Source organism: Zonotrichia albicollis, chromosome 32 (assembly GCF_047830755.1).
Source record: "Zonotrichia albicollis isolate bZonAlb1 chromosome 32, bZonAlb1.hap1, whole genome shotgun sequence".
Lineage (NCBI taxonomy): Eukaryota > Metazoa > Chordata > Aves > Passeriformes > Passerellidae > Zonotrichia > Zonotrichia albicollis.
In genome coordinates, this window is record NC_133850.1 from 2,530,924 (window position 1) to 2,549,264 (window position 18,341).

The following is an 18,341-nucleotide window of genomic DNA, read 5'->3' on the forward strand; positions in this document are numbered from 1 at the left end:
TAGGAGGGTGGCACCGACACCTCTGGGGGTGACACTGGGGGTGGCATTGGGGGTGGCACTGGTCAGGGGGGTGACACCAAGGGTGGCACTGGTCAGGGAGGTGGCACCGACACCTCTGGGGGTGACACTGGGGGTGGCACCGAGGGTGGCAATGGGGGAATTGGGGGTGGCACCGAGGGTGGCACCAGGCAGGGGATGGCACCAGGGGTGGCACCAAGGAACACCCACAGCACTCCGGTGACATTGAGGGACACAGGACGCCCGCGGGGGTGGCACCGGGGGACACCGAGGGGCACGGGTGGCACCAAGGGGCGGCAGTGCCACCCTGGGGACACCTCGATGCCACCCTGGTGCCACCCTGCGGGCAGTGCCAGCGCCGTTTATTGGGGTGGGGACAGCCGGGGGTGGCACGTGTCCCCAAACGTGTCCCTGATGTGTCACACGCACGTTGTCACAGCTGTCACGTGTGTCACACACGCGTCACACACAGTCACATGTGTCACACATGTCACACACACATTGTCACACACACATGTTGTCACATGTGTCACACACGTGTCCCCAGCAGCACAGGGACACGGGCGTGGCCACGTGGCCATAGTGGCATCAGGCAGGACACGTGTCCCCTGTGCCACCCACATGGGCATCACCCACGGGTGGCATCAGGGGGACAGCGAGGGACAGTGGGTGCTGGCATTGTCACCTGTCACCAACACTGTCACCAGCACTGTCACCAACACTGTCACCAACACTGTCACCAACACGGACACAGCAAGTGACACCGGTTGTTGTCATTGTGCCCTTTGTCACCAACACTGTCACAGTGGTGCCATCAATTGGTGTCACTGTCTCTTGTCACCAACAAGGCCACAGTGAGTGACAGCGGGTGCTGTCACTGTCCCTGTTGTCACCAACGCAGCCACAATGGGTGACGGTGCTTGTTGTCATTGTCACCAACACAGCCACAGAGAGTGACAGCGGCTGTTGTCACACATCCCCTTTGTCACCAACACTGCCACAGTGTGTGGCATCAGGTGGTGCCACTGTCCCCTCTGTCACCGAGACGGTCACAGCGAGTGACACTGGCTGTTGTCCCCTCTGTCACCAACCCTGTCACAGCAATGCCATCAGCTGCTGTCCCACGTCCCTTCTGTCACTACCACAGGCACAGCATGTGACAGCAGCTGTTGTCATTGTCCCCTCTGTCACCAACGCTGTCACAGCAATGCCATCAATGCCATCAGGTGTTGCCGTCACTGTCCCCTCTGTCACCAACACGGTCACAGTGATGGCACCAGGACACTGCCACACGTCCCCCTGTCACCAACAGGGTCACAGCATGTGATATTGACTGTTGTCACCGTCACCAACAGGGTCACAGTGTGTGACACTGGCTGCTGTCACTGTCACCAACACTGTCACAGTGTGTGACACTGGCTGCTGTCACTGTCACCAACAGGTCACAGTGTGTGACACTGGCTGCTGTCGCTGTCCCCTCTGTCACCAACGCTGTCACAGTGATGCCATCGATGCCATCAGCTGCTGGGACACGTCCCTTTTGTCACCAACACCCTCACAGTGTGTGACACCGGCTGTTGTCCCTTCTGCCACCAACACCACAGTGACACCAGCTGTTGTCACTGTCCCTTTTGTCACCAACACTGTCACAGCAATGCCATCGATACCATAGGCCGTTGTCATTCGTCCCCTTTGTCACCAACACGGTCACGGTGATGGCACCAGGACACTGCCACACGTCCCCTGTCACCAACAGGGTCACAGCACATAATATGGACTGTTGTCACTGTCACCAACACTGTCACAGCAATGCCATTGATGCCATAGGCCGTTGTCACTCGTCCCCTTTGTCACCAACTCAGCCACAGGGTGTGACACTGGCTGCTGTCACTGTCACCAACATGGTCACACTGTGTGACACCAGCTGCTCTCCCCTGTCACCAACGCTGTCACAGCAATGCCATCAATGCCACCAGCTGTTGTCGCTGTCCCCTTTGTCACCAACGCGGCCACAGCGATGGCACCGGGACAGTGCCACTGTCCCCTGTCACCAACAGGGGCACAGCGATGCCATCAACTGCTGTCACTGCCATGTCCCACGGTGGCCGTGTCCCTTGGTGTCACTGCTGTGTCCCACGATGGCCGTGTGTCCAACGGTGTCACTGCAGTGTCCCCACGGTGTCACCGTGTCCCTGCTGTCCCTGCTGTGTCCCACGGTTGTCACTGCCATGTCCCCAGGTGGCTCTGTGTCCCTGCTGTGTCCCACGGTGTCCCCGCTGTCCCCTCAGGCCTGGGTCCCCACGGTGGCCATGTGTCCCCACGGTGTCACTGCAGTGTCCCCACGGTGTCACCGTTGTCCCCGCTGTCCCCTCAGGCCTGGGTCCCCTTCCTCTCCCGCAGCCGCTGCTTCAGCTCAGCCATGGCCTGGCGCTGAGGGGACACGGACAGTGACACAGGGACAGTGACAGGGACACAGGGACACAGAGACAGGGACACAGGGACAGGGAACAGGGACAAGGACACAGGGACAGTGACACAGGGACAGGGACACAGGGACAGCGACAGTGACACAGACAGTGACACAGGGACAGTGACACAGAGACAGGACACAGGGACAGTGACACAGGGACAGGGACACAGAGACAGGGACACAGGGACAGGGAACAGGGGACAGGGACAGTGACACAGGGACAGTGACAGGGACAATGACAGTGACACAGGGACAGGGACAGTGACACAGGGACAGTGACACAGGGACAGGGAACAGGGACACAGGGACAGTGACAGTGACACAGGGAACAGGGACACAGGGACAGGGACACAGGGACAGGGGCAGTGACACAGGAACAGTGACAGGGACAGGGACACAGTGACACAGAGACAGGAACACAGGGACAGGGAACAGGGACACAGGGACAGTGACAGTGACACAGGGACACAGGGAACAGGGACACAGGAACAGTGACAGTGACACAGAGACAGGAACACAGGGACAGGGAACAGGGACACAGGGACAGTGACACAGGAACAGTGACAGTGACACAGAGACAGGGACACAGAGACAGGGACACAGGGACAGGGACACAGGGACACAGGGACGGTGAGGGCACAGGGACACTGAGGAAACAGGGACAGGGAACAGTGACAGTGACACAGGGACAGGGACACAGGGATAGTGATACAGGGACAGTGACACAGTGACACAAGGACAGTGACACAGGAACACAGAGACAGTGACAGTCAGGGGACAGGGACAGTGACACAGGGACAGGGACACAGGGACAAGGACACTGAGGGGACAGGGGACAGGGACACAGTGAGGGAATAGGGACACAGGAACAGTGACAGTGACACAGAGACAGGGACAGGGAACAGGGACACAGGGACAAGGGACAGTGACAGTGAGGGGACAGGGACAGTGAGGGGACAGGGACATGGGGACAGGGACACAGTGACAGTGACACAGGGACAGGGTGAGGGGACAGGGTAAGCCACAGAGATGGGGACAACGACAGGGATGGGGACAGGGTCAGGGCACAGCAGGGACACGAGAGGACATTGGAGGACAGTTGGGGACACAGTGGGGACAGATTGAGGACACATTGGGGACAGCTGGGGACGTTGGGGACACATTGGGGGACATCGGGGTCTCACCCGTTCCGGGGTGTCCGGTGGGAAAATCTCCCTCTGCAAAGAGAGCGCGTCAGGGGAGGGGGACAGCGGGGACACCGAGGGTGCCACATGTCCCCAATGTCCCCAGGTGTCCCCCAGGGTGTCCCAGCTGTCCCCAGGTGTGTCCCCAGCTGTCTCTGCAGTGTCCCATATGTACCCACCGTGTCCCCAGCTGTCCCCAGGATGTCCCCAGGAGTGTCCCCAGATGTCCTCAGGTGTCCCCAGCTACCCCCAGGTGTCCCAGGGCTGTGCCCACATGTCCCTGCAGTGTCCCCAGGGTGTCCCTAGGTGTGATCCCAGGTGTCCCCCATGTGTCCCCAGCCATCCCAGGTGTCCCCAAGGTGTCCCTAGGTGTCCCCAGCTGTCCCAGGGGTGTGCCCAGTTGTCCCCAGGTCCTCCCCAGGGGTGTCCCTGCAGCATCCCCAGGTGTCCCCAGGGTGTCCCAGGTGTCCCTGCAGTGTCCCAGGTGTCCCCAGCCATCCCCAGGTGTCCCAGGGGTGTCCCCAGGGTGTCCCAGGTGTGTCCCTGCAGTGACCCCAGATGTCCCAGGTGTCCCCAGATGTCCCCGCCCACCTTGCGGTCGATCACGTGACGCTGGAAGAGCTCGGCCTGGTTGGAGACCCAGAACACGGCAACGGGGAAGGTCAGGTACAGGAACATCTGGGACAGGGACACCTGTGTCACCTGGGTGTCACCTGGGTGTCACCTACCCTGTCACCTGTGTGTCACCTGTGTCAGCCCCCAGACCCAGAACACGGCCATGGGGAAAAACACATAGACACACCTGGGACAGGGGCATCAGTGTCACCTCGCCTGTGTCACCTGAGTGTCATCAGTGTGTCACCTGGGAATCACCTACGTCACCTCCTGTGCGTCACCAATGTCCCCCGTTCCTGCCCCGCCCATTACTCTTACCCCCCATTCCCATCCCCATCCCCATTCCAATTCCCATTCCCAATTCCCCATTCCCCATCCCCATCCCTGTCCCCATTCCCATTCCCTATTCCCATTCCCATTCCCATTCCCCATTCCCAACCCCATTCCCGTTCCCATTCCCATCCCCATTCCCCATTCCCATTCCCATTCCCATTCCCCATTTCCCACCCCCATTCCCATTCCCATTCCCAGTCCCATCCCCATTCCCATTATCCGTTCCCGTTATCCCATTCCAGTTCCCGTTATCCCGTTCCCGCCCCTCGCACCCTCAGGATCTCCAGCTTCACCCCCATGGCTCCTCCAGGCCCCTCACGCTTCCGCCTCCGCAGCTCCGCAACACCGCCAATCCCCATTGGCCGCACCTCCAGGACCGCCACACTCTATTGGCTGAGCGCGCCGCTGTGGGGGCGGAGCGAAAGAGCGATGGACCAATGAGACGCGAGCGCGGGAAGCACGGAAGTGGAAGCGCCGGAAGTGCGTGCGGCGCGCCGGAAGTGAGGGAGCAGCGCGGGGAAATGGCGGCGGCTGAGGCGGCGATGGCGGCGCGGGAGGAGCCGCCGGGAACGGGAACGGGAGCGGGAGCGGGGCCGGGCCCGGAGCAGCAGCAGCCGGGAGCCATGGAGGAACCGGGAGCCATGGAGGGAGCGGGGCCGGCGGGGGAAGCGGGGCCCGCCGCGGTGACGGATCCCGGAGCGGGGCCGGGCCCGGAGCGGCCCGAACTGTGCTTTGTGAGTGCGGGGCTGGGCCTCGTGTCACCTCCTGTCACCTCCTGTCCCCATTGTCAGCTCTTGTCCATTCCTGTCACCCGGTGTCCCTTCCTGTCACATTTTGTCACCTCCTGTCCCCAGCTGTCCATTCCTGTCCCCTCTTGTCACTCTCTGTCACCTCCTGTCGCCTCCTGATCCCTTTTCCCCCCCCTGTACCCCCCATCATCTCCTGTCCCCCGTTGTCACCTCTTGTCCATTCCTGTCACGTTTTGTCACCCTCTGTCCCCTTCTGTCCCCTCCTGTCCAGCTCTGTCACCTCCTGCCACCCCCTTTTCCCTTCCTGCCACCCCCTGTCCTCTCCTGTCACCTTTTTCCCCCTCCTGTCCCTTCCTGTCCTCTTCTGTCACCTCCTGTCACCTCTTGTCAGCCCCTGTCCCCTCCTGTCACCTTTTGTCACTTCCTGGCCCATCCTTGTGCCCTCTGGTGTCCCTGTCCCCATCTCTTCCCCCAACCACATTTCTGTGTCCCTGTCCCCTCTCATGTCCCCATGTCCCTGTGCCACCCTGTCCCTGTCCCCTCCTGCTGATGTCCTGTGCCTCCCTCTGTGTCCCTGTCCCCTTCATGTCCCTGTCCCCATCCCTGTCACTGTCCCCTCTCTGTCCTTGTCACCTTCATGTCCCTGTCCCCTCAGTGTCTTTGTCCCCTCTTTGTCCCTGTCCCCGTGTCTCTCTCCAGGCCCTTTGTCCCCAGCGTTTCCCACATCTGTGTCCCCCCTGTCCCCTCTCGTGTCCCCAGCCCTGTCCCTGTGTCACCCTGTCCCTGTCACCCCAGGCTCTGTCACCTCCTGCTGGCACTCTGTGCCTCGCTCCTTGTCCCTGTCCCGTTCCTGTCCCCTCTGTGTCCTTGTCCCTTCCCTGTCCCCTCCCTGTCCTTGTCCCCTCCCTGTCCTTGTCCCCTCTGTGTCTTTGTCCCCATCCCTGTCCCCTCTCTTTCTGTCCCTGTCCCCATCCCTGTCCCTGTCCTCTCTCCCTCTGTCACCGCTGGCTTCTGTCCCATCCCTTCCCCTCATCCCGGTCCCTTTGTCCCCCTCTGTGTCCCCTGGCTGTCCCCTGGCTGTCCCTGCTGTCCCTGCTGTCCCCTGAGCCCAGCAGGAAGTGCCCTGTGCTGTGTGTCCATTATCACCTGTCCCATGTCCCCTGTGTCTCTGTCCCCCTGTCTCATGTCCCTATCCCCTGTCCCCGTGTCCCTGTGTCACCCTGTTCATGTCACCCCAGGCTCTGTCACCTCCTGCTGGTGCTCTGTGCCTCGCTCCTTGTCCCTGTCCCCTCCCTGTCCCCTCTGCGTCCTTGTCCCCTCCCTGTCCTTGTCCCCTCTGTGTCTTTGTCTCCATCCCTCTCCCCTTCTTGTCCCCATCCCCATCCCTGTCCCCTCCCTGTCCCTGTCCCCTCTGTGCCCTTGTCCCCATCCCTGTCCCCTCTGTGTCCCTGTCCCCTCCCTGTCCCCTATCCCCTCTGTATCTTTGTCCCCATCCCTGTCCCCTCTCTTTCTGTCCCCGTCCCTGTCCCCATCCCTGTCCCTGTCCCCTCTCCCTCTGTCACCGCTGGCTTCTGTCCCATCCCTTCCCGCCATCCCGGTCCCTTTGTCCCCCTCTGTGTCCCCTGGCTGTCCCTGCTGTCCCTGCTGTCCCCTGAGCCCAGCAGGAAGTGCCCTGTGCTGTGTGTCCATTGTCACCTGTCCTTGTCCCCTCTGTCCCTCTTTTCCTTGTCCCCTGTCCCCTGTGTCTGTGTCCCCCTGTCCCCCGTCCGTGTGTCCCTCCAGGAGGGGAAGGAGGAGCTGTCCCTGTCCCTGAGTGTCCACAATGTCCCCTCAGTGTCCCTTCAATGTCCCCAATGTGTCCCCAGAAAGGAAAGGAGATCCAGCGCGAGGCAGAGCTGTCCCTGTGTGTGTCCCCTGAGTGTCCCCTGTGTCTCAATGTCCCCAGTGTCCCTCCAGGAGGAAGAGGAGGTGCAGCACGAGGAGGAGCTGTCCCCTCAATGTCCCCAATGACCTAAATGTCCCCTCAATGTCCCCAATGTCCCCTGACTGTCCCCAGTTGTCCCCTGAGGAGGAAGAGGAGGTCTAACATGAGGCAGAGCTGTCCCTGTGTGTGTCCCCAGTGTCCCCAACGTCCCTGACTGTCCCCAATGTCCCCTCATTGTCCCCATGCAGGAGGAAGAGGAGGTGCAGCACGAGGAGGAGCTGTCCCCTCAATGTCCCCAGTGACCCAAATGTCCCCTCAATGTCCCCAATGTCCCCTGACTGTCCCCAGTGTCCCCCCTTAGGAGGAAGAGGAGGTGCAGCACGAGGAAGAGCTGTCCCTGTGTGTGTCCCCTCAATGTCCCCAATGTCCGTGACTGTCCCCAGTGTCCCCCATGCAGCACGAGGAGGAGCTGTCCCTGTGTGTGTGTCCCCAATGTCCCCTCAATGTCCCCAATTGTCCCCATGCAGGAGGAGGAGGAGGTGCAGCACGAGGAGGAGCTGCTCCGGAACCCGTTCTCGGTGCGGGGCTGGCTCCGTTACGCGCAGGCCCGGCAGCGCGGGCCCCGCCCCCGCCTCAACCAGATCTACGAGAGAGCCCTGAGGGAGCTGCCCGGCAGGTACGGGCACATCTGGGGCACCTGGGGGCACCTGGGGGCATGGGATACACCTGGGCACACCTGAGAGCCCTGAGGGAGCTGCCCGGCAGGTACGGGCACACCTGGGGCACCTGGGGCACACCTGGGGGCATGGGATACACCTGGGCACACCTGAGAGCCCTGAGGGAGCTGCCCGGCAGGTACGGGCACACCTGGGGGCACCTGGGGGCACCTGGGCACACCTGAGAGCCCTGAGGGAGCTGCCCAGAAGGTACGGGCACCTGGGCACACCTGGGGCACCTGGGGGGGCATGGGCACACCTGGGGGCACCTGAACACACCTGGGGGCACCTGGGCACACCTGGGGGCACCTGAACACACCTGGGGGGATCTGGGCACACCTGGGGGGATCTGGGCACACCTGGGATACACCTGGGGGGCACCTGGAATGCTCTGGGGCCATTTGGGAGCACCTGTGGGAACACTTGGGGCAGGTGTGACTGAGGAGCCAGGGGTGCCAGGTGACCCTGGTGACAGGTGACAGTGTGTGACAGGTGTGACAGTGTGTGACAGGTGTGACAGGTGACAGTTGTGATGGGTGTGACAGGTGTGACAGGTGACAGTGTGTGACAGGTGTGGCAGATGTGACAGGTGTGACAGCGTGTGACAGGTGTGTCAGTGACACAGGTGACACTGATGCCAGGCGTGTCCCCATTGCAGTTACAAGCTGTGGTACCAGTACCTGCAGCAGGGCTATAGGTGTGACAGGTGTGACGGTGACACAGGTGACACTGATGACAGGTGTCACAGGTGTGACAGGTGACACTGATGCCAGGTGTGTCCCCATTCCAGTTACAAGCTGTGGTAGCAGTACCTGCGGCAGGTGTGTCAGGGGTGTCAGTGACACTGATGGCAGGTGTGACAGGTGTGTCAGTGACACAGGTGACACTCATGACAGGTGACACTGATGCCAGGTGTGTCCCCATTGCAGTTACAAGCTGTGGTACCAGTACCTGCGGCAGGTGTGTCAGGGCTGTCAGGGGTGTCAGTGACACTGATGCCAGGTGTGTCAGTGACACAGGTGACACTAATGACAGGTGACACTGATGCCAGGTGTGTCCCCATTGCAGTTACAAGCTGTGGTATCAGTACCTGCGGCAGCGCCGGGCTCAGGTCAAAGGTCGCTGTCCCTCTGACCCCGCCTTCGAGGAGGCCAACGCTGTGCACGAGAGGGCGCTGGTGTTCATGCACAAGGTGAGACACCTGGGGACACCTGGGGACATGGGGACACCTGGGGACACACCTGGGAACACCTGGGGGTGTGAGGGGCCAACGCTGTGCACGAGAGAGCGCTGGTGTTCATGCACAAGGTGAGGCACCTGGGGGGACATGGGGACACCCGGGGGGACACGGGGACACACCTGGGGACACGGGGACACACCTGGGGACACACCTGGGGACATGGGGACACACCTGGGGACACCTGGGGGTGTGAGGGGCCAGTGCTGTGCACGAGAGAGCGCTGGTGTTCATGCACAAGGTGAGACACATGGGGACATGGGGACACACCTGGGGACATGGGGACACACCTGGGGACATGGGGACATGAGGGGATACCTGGGGATGTGGGGACACCTGGTGGGACACTTGAGGACATGGGGACACAGGAGATGGGGACACAGAGGGGACATGGGGACATGGGGCAGGGAGGTGACAGGGATGTAGAGGAGACATGGGGGACAGGAATGGGACATGGGGACACAGAGGGGACGTGGGGACACGAGAGGGACACAGGGCAGGGAGGTGATGGGGACACAGAGGGGACACGAGTGGGACATGGGGACACGAGGCACACCGGTGATGGGGACACAGAGGGGCAGTGGGGACGTGGGTGGGGCAGTGGGGACACAGGACATGGGGACATGGGACAGGTGATGGGGACACAGAGGGGGCACAGGGGACGTGGGGGGGACAAGCACAGAGGGTGCACAGGTGACACAGGGTTTGGGGACACAGGGCACAGGGGACATGGGGCACAGGGGACATGGGGCACAGGTGACACGGGCTTTGGGGACACGGGGCACAGGGGACACAGGGCATAGGTGACATGGGGTTAGGGGACATGGGGCACAGGTGACACGGGCTTTGGGGACACAGGGCACAGGGGACATGGGGCACAGGTGACACGGGCTCTGGGGACACGGGGAGGGCACTGCCACCCTGGGGTGGCTCCAGCCCCTCCTGGACACCGGATCCCAGCTGAGCAGGGCAGGGTCACTGCGGTCCAGTGTGTCCCCAATGTCCCCCAGTGTCCCCAATGTCCCCCAACGTCCCCCAGTGTCCCCAATGTCCCCCGGTGTCTCCATTGTCCCCAATGTCCCCCAGTGTCCCCAGTGTCCCCCTGTGTGCCCCAGTGTCTGCATTGTCCCCTGTGTCCCCAGATGCCACGGGTCTGGCTGGGTTACTGCCAGTTCCTGTCCCCAGTGTCCCCAATGTCCCTGATGTCCCCTGGCTGTCTGCTGGTGTCCCCAGTGTCCCCATTGCTGTCCCCATTGGTGTCCCCAGATGCTCCAGATCTGGCTGGATTACTGCCAGTTCCTGGCCAAGCAGGGCCAGGTCACTGTGTCCCCAATGTCCCCTTAGCTGTCCCCTGGCTGTCCCTGATGTCCCCAATGTCCCCATTGCTGTCCCCTGTGTCCCCAGATGCCGTGGATCTGGTTGGATTACTGCCAGTTCCTGTCCCAATGTCCCCCAGTGTCCCCAATGTCCCCAGTGATGTCCCCACTAATGTCCCCAATGGTGTCCCCAGATGCCGCGGATCTGGCTGGATTACTGCCAGTTCCTGTCCCCAATGCCGCCCAGTGTCCCCATTAATGTCCCCACTGTCCCCATTAATGTCCCCATTAATGTCCCCAGTGTCCCCATTAATGTCCCCTGTGTCCCCAGATGCCGCGGATCTGGCTGGATTACTGCCAGTTCCTGGCCGAGCAGGGCCGGATCACGCGGACGCGCCGGACGTTTGACCGGGCGCTGCGGGCACTGCCCATCACGCAGCACCGGCGCCTCTGGCCGCCCTACCTGAGCTTCGTGCGGCGCCACCCCCTGCCCGAGACCGCTGTGCGCGTGTTCAGGCGCTTCCTCAAGGTACGGCACACCTGGGTACAGCTGGGCACACTCACCTGGGCACACACACCCATACCCACCCCCTGCCCGAGACCGCTGTGCGCGTCTTCAGGAGGTTCCTCAAGGTACGGCACACCTGGGCACTCACCTGGGCACACCTGGGGGCACCTGGGGCATGGGCACTCACCTGGGCACACCTGGGTATACACACACACACACACACACACCTGGGCACTCACCTGGGCACACCTGGGTACAGCTGGGCACACACACCCACACCCACCCCCTGCCCGAGACTGCTGTGCGCGTCTTCAGGCGGTTCCTCAAGGTACAGCACACCTGGGCACTCACCTGGGCACTCACCTGGGTACACACACCTGGGCATTCACACCCACACACACACCCCCTGCCCGAGACCGCCGTGCGCGTCTTCAGGCGCTTCCTCAAGGTAGGGCACACCTGGGCACTCACCTGGGTACAGCTGAGCACTCACCTGGGCACACCTGGGTACTCACCTGGGTACAGCTGGGCACACACACCCATACCCACCCCCTCCCACCCCCTGCCCGAGACTGCCGTGCGCGTCTTCAGGAGGTTCCTCAAGGTACGGCACACCTGGGCACACCTAGGTACTCACCTGGGTACACACACCTGGGCACTCACCTGGGCACTCACCTGGGTACACCTTGGCACTCACCTGGGCACGTACACCCATACCCACCCGCTGCCTGAGACTGCCGTGTGCGTCTTCAGGCGCTTCCTCAAGGTACGGCACACCTGGGGCATGGGCACTCACGTGGGTACACCTGGGCACTCACCTGGGCACTCACCTGGGTGCACACACTTGGGCACTCACCTGGGTACGCCTGGGCACACACACACCCCCCCTGCCCGAGACCGCCGTGCGCGTCTTCAGGAGGTTCCTCAAGGTACGGCACACCTGGGCACTCACCTGGGCACTCACCTGGGCACACCTGGGTACAGCTGAGGGCATGGGCACTCACCTGGGCACACACACACATACCCACCCGCTGCCCGAGACTGCTGTGCGTGTCTTCAGGAGGTTCCTCAAGGTATGGCACACCTGGGCACACCTGGGCACACCTGGGAGCATGGGGACACACCTGGTGACACACATGGGGACACCTGGGGACAGGGACACGAGTGACAGCGTCCCCTTGGTGTGCTGGCCGGGCACCTGGGTGTGCCGGTAACACCGAGAGGTTCAGGTGGCACTCAGGTGACACTGCTGTCCCCAGCTGTGCCAGAGGAGGCAGAGCAGGACGTGGGGGCTCAGGTGACACAGGTGGCACAGGTTGGGCTCAGGTGACACACAGGTGTCACTCAGGTGACACAGATGTCCCCATTGTCCCCAGTTATGCCCAGAGGAGGCAGAGCAGTACGTGTCGTAGCTGCGCTCCGTGGGGGCTCAGGTGACACAGGTGACACAGGTTGGGCTCAGGTGACACAGGTTGGGTTCAGGTCACACAGGTGACACACAGGTGACACTCAGGTGACACAGATGTCCCCTCTGTCCCCAGTTATGCCCAGAGGAGGCAGAGCAGTACGTGTCGTAGCTGCGCTCCGTGGGGGCTTAGGTGACACAGGTGGCACTCAGGTGACACACAGGTGACACTCAAGTGACATTGCTGTCCCCAGTTATGCCCAGAGGAAGCAGAGCAGTACGTGTCGTACCTGCGCTCCGTGGGGGCTCAGGTGACACAGATAGGGTTCAGGTGACACAGGTGACAATCAGGTGACTCAGGTTGGGTTCAGGTGACCCAGGTGACACACAGGTGACACACAGGTGACATTGCTGTCCCCAGCTGTGCCCCGAGGCGGCAGAGCAGTACGTGTCGTACCTGCGCTCCGTGGGGGCTCAGGTGGGGTTCAGGTGACACAGGTGACACACAGATGACACAGATGGGGTTCAGGTGACACACAGGTGACACAGGTTGGTCTCAGGTGACACACAGGTGACATTGCTGTCCCCAGCTGTGCCCCGAGGAGGCAGAGCAGTACGTGTCGTACCTGCGCTCCGTGGGGGCTCAGGTGACACAGGTGGCACTCAGGTGACACACAGGTGACACTCAAGTGACATTGCTGTCCCCAGTTATGCCCAGAGGAAGCAGAGCAGTACGTGTCGTACCTGCGCTCCGTGGGGGCCCAGGTGGCACAGGTTGGGTTCAGGTGACACAGGTGGCACTCAGGTGACACACAGGTGACACAGGTGTCCCCTCTGTCCCCAGTTATGCCCAGAGGAGGCAGAGCAGTACGTGTCGTACCTGCGCTCCGTGGGGGCTCAGGTGACACAGGTGGGGTTCAGGTGACACAGGTGACACACAGGTGACTCAGGTTGGGTTCAGGTGACACAGGTGACACACAGGTGACACACAGGTGACACACAGGTGTCCCCTCTGTCCCCAGCTGTGCCCCGAGGAGGCAGAGCAGTACGTGTCGTACCTGCGCTCCGTGGGCCGCCTGGACGAGGCCGCGCAGGTTCTGGCCCGGCTGGTGAACGACGAGCGCTTCGTGTCCCGCCAGGGCAAGTCCAACTACCAGGTGGGCACCTGGGGCACCTGGGGGGGCACCTGGGGGTACATGAGGGTATCTGGGTGCACCTGGGGAGGGCACAGGGGGTACCTGGGGGCACCTGGGCACACCTGGGGAGCGCCCAGGGGCACCTGGGGGACAGCTGGGGGTACTGGGGGGGGTACCTGGGCGCACCTGGGGAGGGCACAGAGTACCTGGGGAACACCTGGAGGTACCTGCGGGGCACAGGGGGTACCTGGGCACACCTGGGCGCACCTGGGGAGGGTATCTGGGGTACCTGGGGACAGCTGAGGGTACCTGAGGGGCACCTGGGGCACACCTGGGACTACCTTGGGTACAGCTGGGGGGAACCTGGGGGCACCTGGGGGGGCACCTGGACTACCCGGGGAGAGCACCTGGGTACATGGGGACACCTGGGGGTACCTGGGGGGACATCTGGGGGTACCTGGGCACACCTGGGAGGCTCCTGGGGGTACCTGGGCACACCTGGGCGACAGCTGGGGGTACTGGGGGTGTACCTGGGCACACCTGGGAGGCACCTGGGGGTACTTGGGATGTACCTGGGGGCATCTGGGCACACCTGAGGGTACCTGGGCACACCTGGGGGGCCCCTGAGAACACCTGGGGGGGCACCTGGGGGACAGTTGCGGGGGCACAGGGTACCTAGGGGGGCATCTGGGGGTACCTGGGCACACCTGGGGGGCAGCTGGGGGTACCTGGGGACAGGTGGGGGCACCTTGGGTACAGCTGGGGGGTGGCACAGGGCACCTGGGCACACCTGGGGACAGCTGAGAGCATCTGGGGGACACCAGGGGACACCTATGGCAGGAGCTGTGTGAGCTGCTGTCCCAGCACCCCGGGGTGGATTTGGGGAGTATTTAGGCTGGATTTGGGGCAGTTTTTGGGTGGATTTAGGATGGATTTAGGATCTCTAACCCTGTTTCTCTGTCAGTTATGGCAGGAACTCTGTGAGCTGCTGTCCCAGCACCCCGGGGCAGTTTTGGTGCAGTTTTGGGATGGATTTGGGGTAGTTTTAGGATGGATTTAGGATCTCTAACCCTGTTTCTCTCTAAGCTCTGGCAGGAGCTGTGTGAGCTGCTCTCCCAGCACCCCGGGGCAGTTTTGGGTCAGTTTTTGGGTGGATTTAGGATGGATTTAGGATCTCTGACCCTGTTTCTCTCTCAGCTCTGGCAGGAGCTGTGTGAGCTGCTGTCCCAGCACCCCCGGGCTGGATTTGGGGCAGTTTTAGGATAGATGTAGGGGTTTTAACCCGATGTTTTCTCAGTTATGGCAGGAGCTGTGTGAGCTGCTGTCCCAGCACCCCGGGCTGGATTTGGGGCAGTTTTTGGGTGGATTTGGGGCAGTTTTGGTGTTTCTAACCCCATTTTTCTCAGTTATGGCAGGAGCTATGCGAGCTGCTGTCCCAGCACCCTGACCGCGTGCGCTCGCTGGACGCCGGGGGCATCATCCGGGGGGGGCTCACGCGCTTCACCGACCAGCGGGGCCGGCTCTGGGGGGCGCTGGCCGACTGCTACGTGCGCTGCGGGCACCTGGAGAAGGTGACACACCTGGGGGGGACACCTGGGGGGAGTGACACACCTGGGGGGCGCTGGCCGACTGCTACGTGCGCTGCGGGCACCTGGAGAAGGTGGGGACACACCTGGGGGGGACACCTGGCAGGGGGGGACACACCTGGGGGCACACCTGGGACAGACTGACACACCTGGGGGGAGTGACACACCTGGGACTGACACACCTGGGGACACCTGGGGACACCTGGGACAGACTGACACACCTGGGACTGACACACCTGGACAGACTTGGGGACACACCTGGGTGGGGGGACACACTTGGGGGGGACACACTTGGGGGGGACACTTGGCGGGGGGGGGAGTGACACACCTGGACAGACTGACACAGCTGGGACTGACACAGCTGGACAGACTGACAGCCATGGGACAGACTGACACACCTGGGACAGACTGACACACCTGGACAGACTGACAGCCATAGGACAGACTGACATCCCGGTTTATCCCAGTTTATCCTGTTTTATCCCAGTTTATCCCAGTTTATCCCGGTTTATCCTGGTTTATCCCGGTTTATCCCAGTTTACCCCATTTATCCCAATTTATCCTGGTTCATTCCGGTTTATCCCGATTTATCCTGGTTTATCCCAGTTTATCCCGGTTTATCCCGGTTTATCCCGGTTTATCCCCATTTATCCCAATTTATCCTGGTTTATCCTGGTTTATCCCGGTTTATCCCGGCTTATCCCAGTTTATCCTGATTTTTCCTGGTTCATCCTGGTTTATCCTGGTTTATCCCGGTTTATCCCGGTTTATCCCAGTTTATCCCGGTTTATCCTGGTTTATCCCGGTTTATCCTGGTTTATCCCGGTTTATCCCGTTCCAGGCCTGGGATGTGTACGAGGAGGCCGTCCAGACCCCAATCCCAATATTTACCCCGTTTTTATCCCGTTCCAGGCCCGGGATATTTGTGACAAATCTGTGCAGACGGTGCTGACCCCATTAACCCTTTAACCCCAATATTTACCCCGTTTTTATCCCGTTTTTATCCCGTTCCAGGCCCGGGACGTGTACGAGGAGGCCGTGCAGACGGTGCTGACCCCGTTAACCCCATTTTAACCCCATTTTATCCCGTTCCAGGCCCGGGATGTGTACGAGGAGGCCGTGCAGACGGTGCTGACCCTGTTAACCCCATTTTATCCCGTTTTTATCCCGTTCCAGGCCCGGGACGTGTACGAGGAGGCCGTGCAGACGGTGATGACGGTGCGCGATTTCACGCAGGTGTTCGACAGCTACGCGCGCTTCGAGGAGAGCGTGATCGCCGCCCTGCTGGACACGCAGGCACAGCTGGGGCAGGGCCAGGACGGTGAGAGGGACCCCAAAAACGGGGGAAAGCACCCCAAAAATGGGCAGGGAAACCCAAAATACGCAGGCACAGCTGGGGCAGGGCCAGGACGGTGAGAAAGGGACCCCAAAAATGGGGGAGAAACCCCAAAAATGGGGAAAGCACCCCAAAAATGGGCAGGGACAGCTGGGCCAGGGCTGTGACGGTGAGAGGGACCCCAAAAACGGGCAGAGAACCCCAAAAATGGGGAAAACATCACAAAAATCGGGCAGAGAACCCCAAAAATGGGGAAAGCTCCCCAAAAATGGGGGAGAAACCCCAAAAATGGGGGAGAAACTCCAAAAACGGGGAAAGCTCCCCAAAAATGGGGGAGAAACTCCAAAAATGGGGAAAGCACCCCAAAAATGGGCAGGGACAGCTGGGCCAGGGCCGTGACGGTGAGAGGGACCCCAAAAACGGGTAGGGAACCCCAAAAATGGGGGAGGAACCCCAAAAAATGGGCAGGCACAGCTGGGGCAGGGCCAGGACGGTGAGAAAGGAACCCCAAAAACGGGCAGAGAACCCCAAAAATGGGGGAGAAACCCCAAAAATGGGGACAGCACCACAAAAATCGGGCAGAGAACCCCAAAAATGGGGGAGAAACCCCCAAAACGGGCGGGGAACCCCAAAAATGGGGAAAGCACCCCAAAAATGGGCAGGGACAGCTGGGCCAGGGCCGTGACGGTGAGAGGGACCCCAAAAACGGGCAGGGAAACCCAAAAATGGGGGAGAAACCCCAAAAATGGCAGAGAGAGCTGGGACAGGGTCAGGACAGTGAAAGGGACCCCAAAAATTGGGAAAGGCACCCCAAAAATGGGGCAGAAACCCCCAAAATGGCAGAGACAGCTGGGGCAGGGGCTGGATGGTGAGAGGGACCCCAAAAACGGGGGAAAGCACCCCAAAAATGGGCAGGGAAACCCAAAATACGCAGGCACAGCTGGGGCAGGGCCAGGACGGTGAGAAAGGGACCCCAAAAATGGGGGAGAAACCCCAAAAATGGGGAAAGCACCCCAAAAATGGGCAGGGACAGCTGGGCCAGGGCTGTGACGGTGAGAGGGACCCCAAAAACGGGCAGAGAATCCCAAAAATGGGGAAAACATCACAAAAATCGGGCAGAGAACCCCAAAAATGGGGAAAGCTCCCCAAAAATGGGGGAGAAACCCCAAAAATGGGGAAAGCTCCCCAAAAATGGGGGAGAAACTCCAAAAACGGGGAAAGCTCCCCAAAAATGGGGGAGAAACTCCAAAAATGGGGAAAGCACCCCAAAAATGGGCAGGGACAGCTGGGCCAGGTCTGTGACGGTGAGAGGGACCCCAAAAACGGGCAGGGAAACCCAAAAATGGGGGAGAAACCCCAAAAACTGGCGGGGAACCCCAAAAATGGCAGGGACAGCTGGGGCAGGGCCAGGACAGTGAAAGGGACCCCAAAAATTGGGAAAGGCACACCAAAAATGGGGCAGAAACCCCTAAAATGGCAGGGACAGCTGGGGCAGGGGCAGGACGGTGAGAGGGACCCCAAAAACGGGCAGAGAACCCCAAAAATGGGGGAGAAACCCCAAAAACGGGCAGGGAACCCCAAAAATGGGGGAGAAACCCCAAAAACGGGCAGGGAACCCCAAAAATGGGGGAGAAACCCCCAAAAATGGGCAGGGACAGCTGGGCCAGGGCCAGGATCTTGAGAAACACCCCAAAAACAGGCTGGGAACCCCAAAACTGGACAGGCACAGCTGGGGCAGGGGCAGGACGGTGCATCCGGGGTACCCCGAAAACAGGGGGCACCCCAAAACTGGACAGGGGACCCCAAAA

At 61.2% G+C, this 18,341-nt stretch overlaps 2 protein-coding genes and 1 long non-coding RNA gene across 6 annotated transcripts in view; 2 read left to right on the forward strand and 1 right to left on the reverse strand.

Annotated features, from left to right (window-relative positions):
• The first annotated feature begins 531 nt into the window (after positions 1-531).
• Positions 532-2,192, forward strand: LOC141725997 (uncharacterized). Its single transcript, XR_012577509.1, has 2 exons — positions 532-1,374; positions 1,460-2,192. It is a non-coding gene; the product is annotated as an uncharacterized LOC141725997 (long non-coding RNA).
• PET100 (PET100 cytochrome c oxidase chaperone) lies at positions 1,365-5,020 on the reverse strand. Its single transcript, XM_074530164.1, has 4 exons — positions 4,893-5,020; positions 4,264-4,350; positions 3,673-3,705; positions 1,365-2,448 (listed from the first exon to the last, which is right to left on the reverse strand). Exons 1-4 carry the CDS (start codon positions 4,977-4,979, stop codon positions 2,389-2,391), a joined length of 267 nt encoding a protein of 88 aa, XP_074386265.1. The 5' UTR covers positions 4,980-5,020; the 3' UTR covers positions 1,365-2,388.
• Positions 5,021-5,096: 76 nt separating this feature from the next.
• The window catches only part of XAB2 (XPA binding protein 2), a 38,178-nt gene continuing 24,933 nt past the window's right edge, over positions 5,097-18,341 (forward strand). The window contains exons 1-8 of one of the 4 annotated variants that reach the window (XM_074530160.1): positions 5,097-5,354; positions 7,821-7,969; positions 9,078-9,201; positions 10,894-11,091; positions 13,498-13,632; positions 14,576-14,614; positions 15,057-15,182; positions 16,374-16,518. In XM_074530160.1, coding sequence (XP_074386261.1) covers positions 5,142-5,354; positions 7,821-7,969; positions 9,078-9,201; positions 10,894-11,091; positions 13,498-13,632; positions 14,576-14,614; positions 15,057-15,182; positions 16,374-16,518 — 1,129 coding nt within the window. In that variant the 5' untranslated portion in view covers positions 5,097-5,141. Of the gene's footprint in view, positions 5,355-7,820; positions 7,970-9,077; positions 9,202-9,450; positions 9,488-10,893; positions 11,092-13,497; positions 13,633-14,575; positions 14,615-14,697; positions 14,737-14,808; positions 14,848-15,056; positions 15,183-16,373; positions 16,519-18,341 lie in introns of those variants that run through there. The other 3 variants (XM_074530162.1, XM_074530161.1, XM_074530163.1) reach the window with 3 other exon arrangements.

Coding starts and splice junctions, on each gene's coding strand:
- PET100 (XM_074530164.1), bottom strand. CDS start 4,979: ATGGGGATTGGCGGTGTTGCGGAGCTGCGGAGGCGGAAGCGTGAGGGG. Junction 3,706..4,263: donor GTCACGTGATCGACCGCAAG/GTGGGCGGGGAC, acceptor CTCTCTTTGCAG/AGGGAGATTTTCCCACCGGA. Junction 2,449..3,672: donor CACCGGACACCCCGGAACGG/GTGAGACCCCGA, acceptor GTGTCCCCTCAG/CGCCAGGCCATGGCTGAGCT.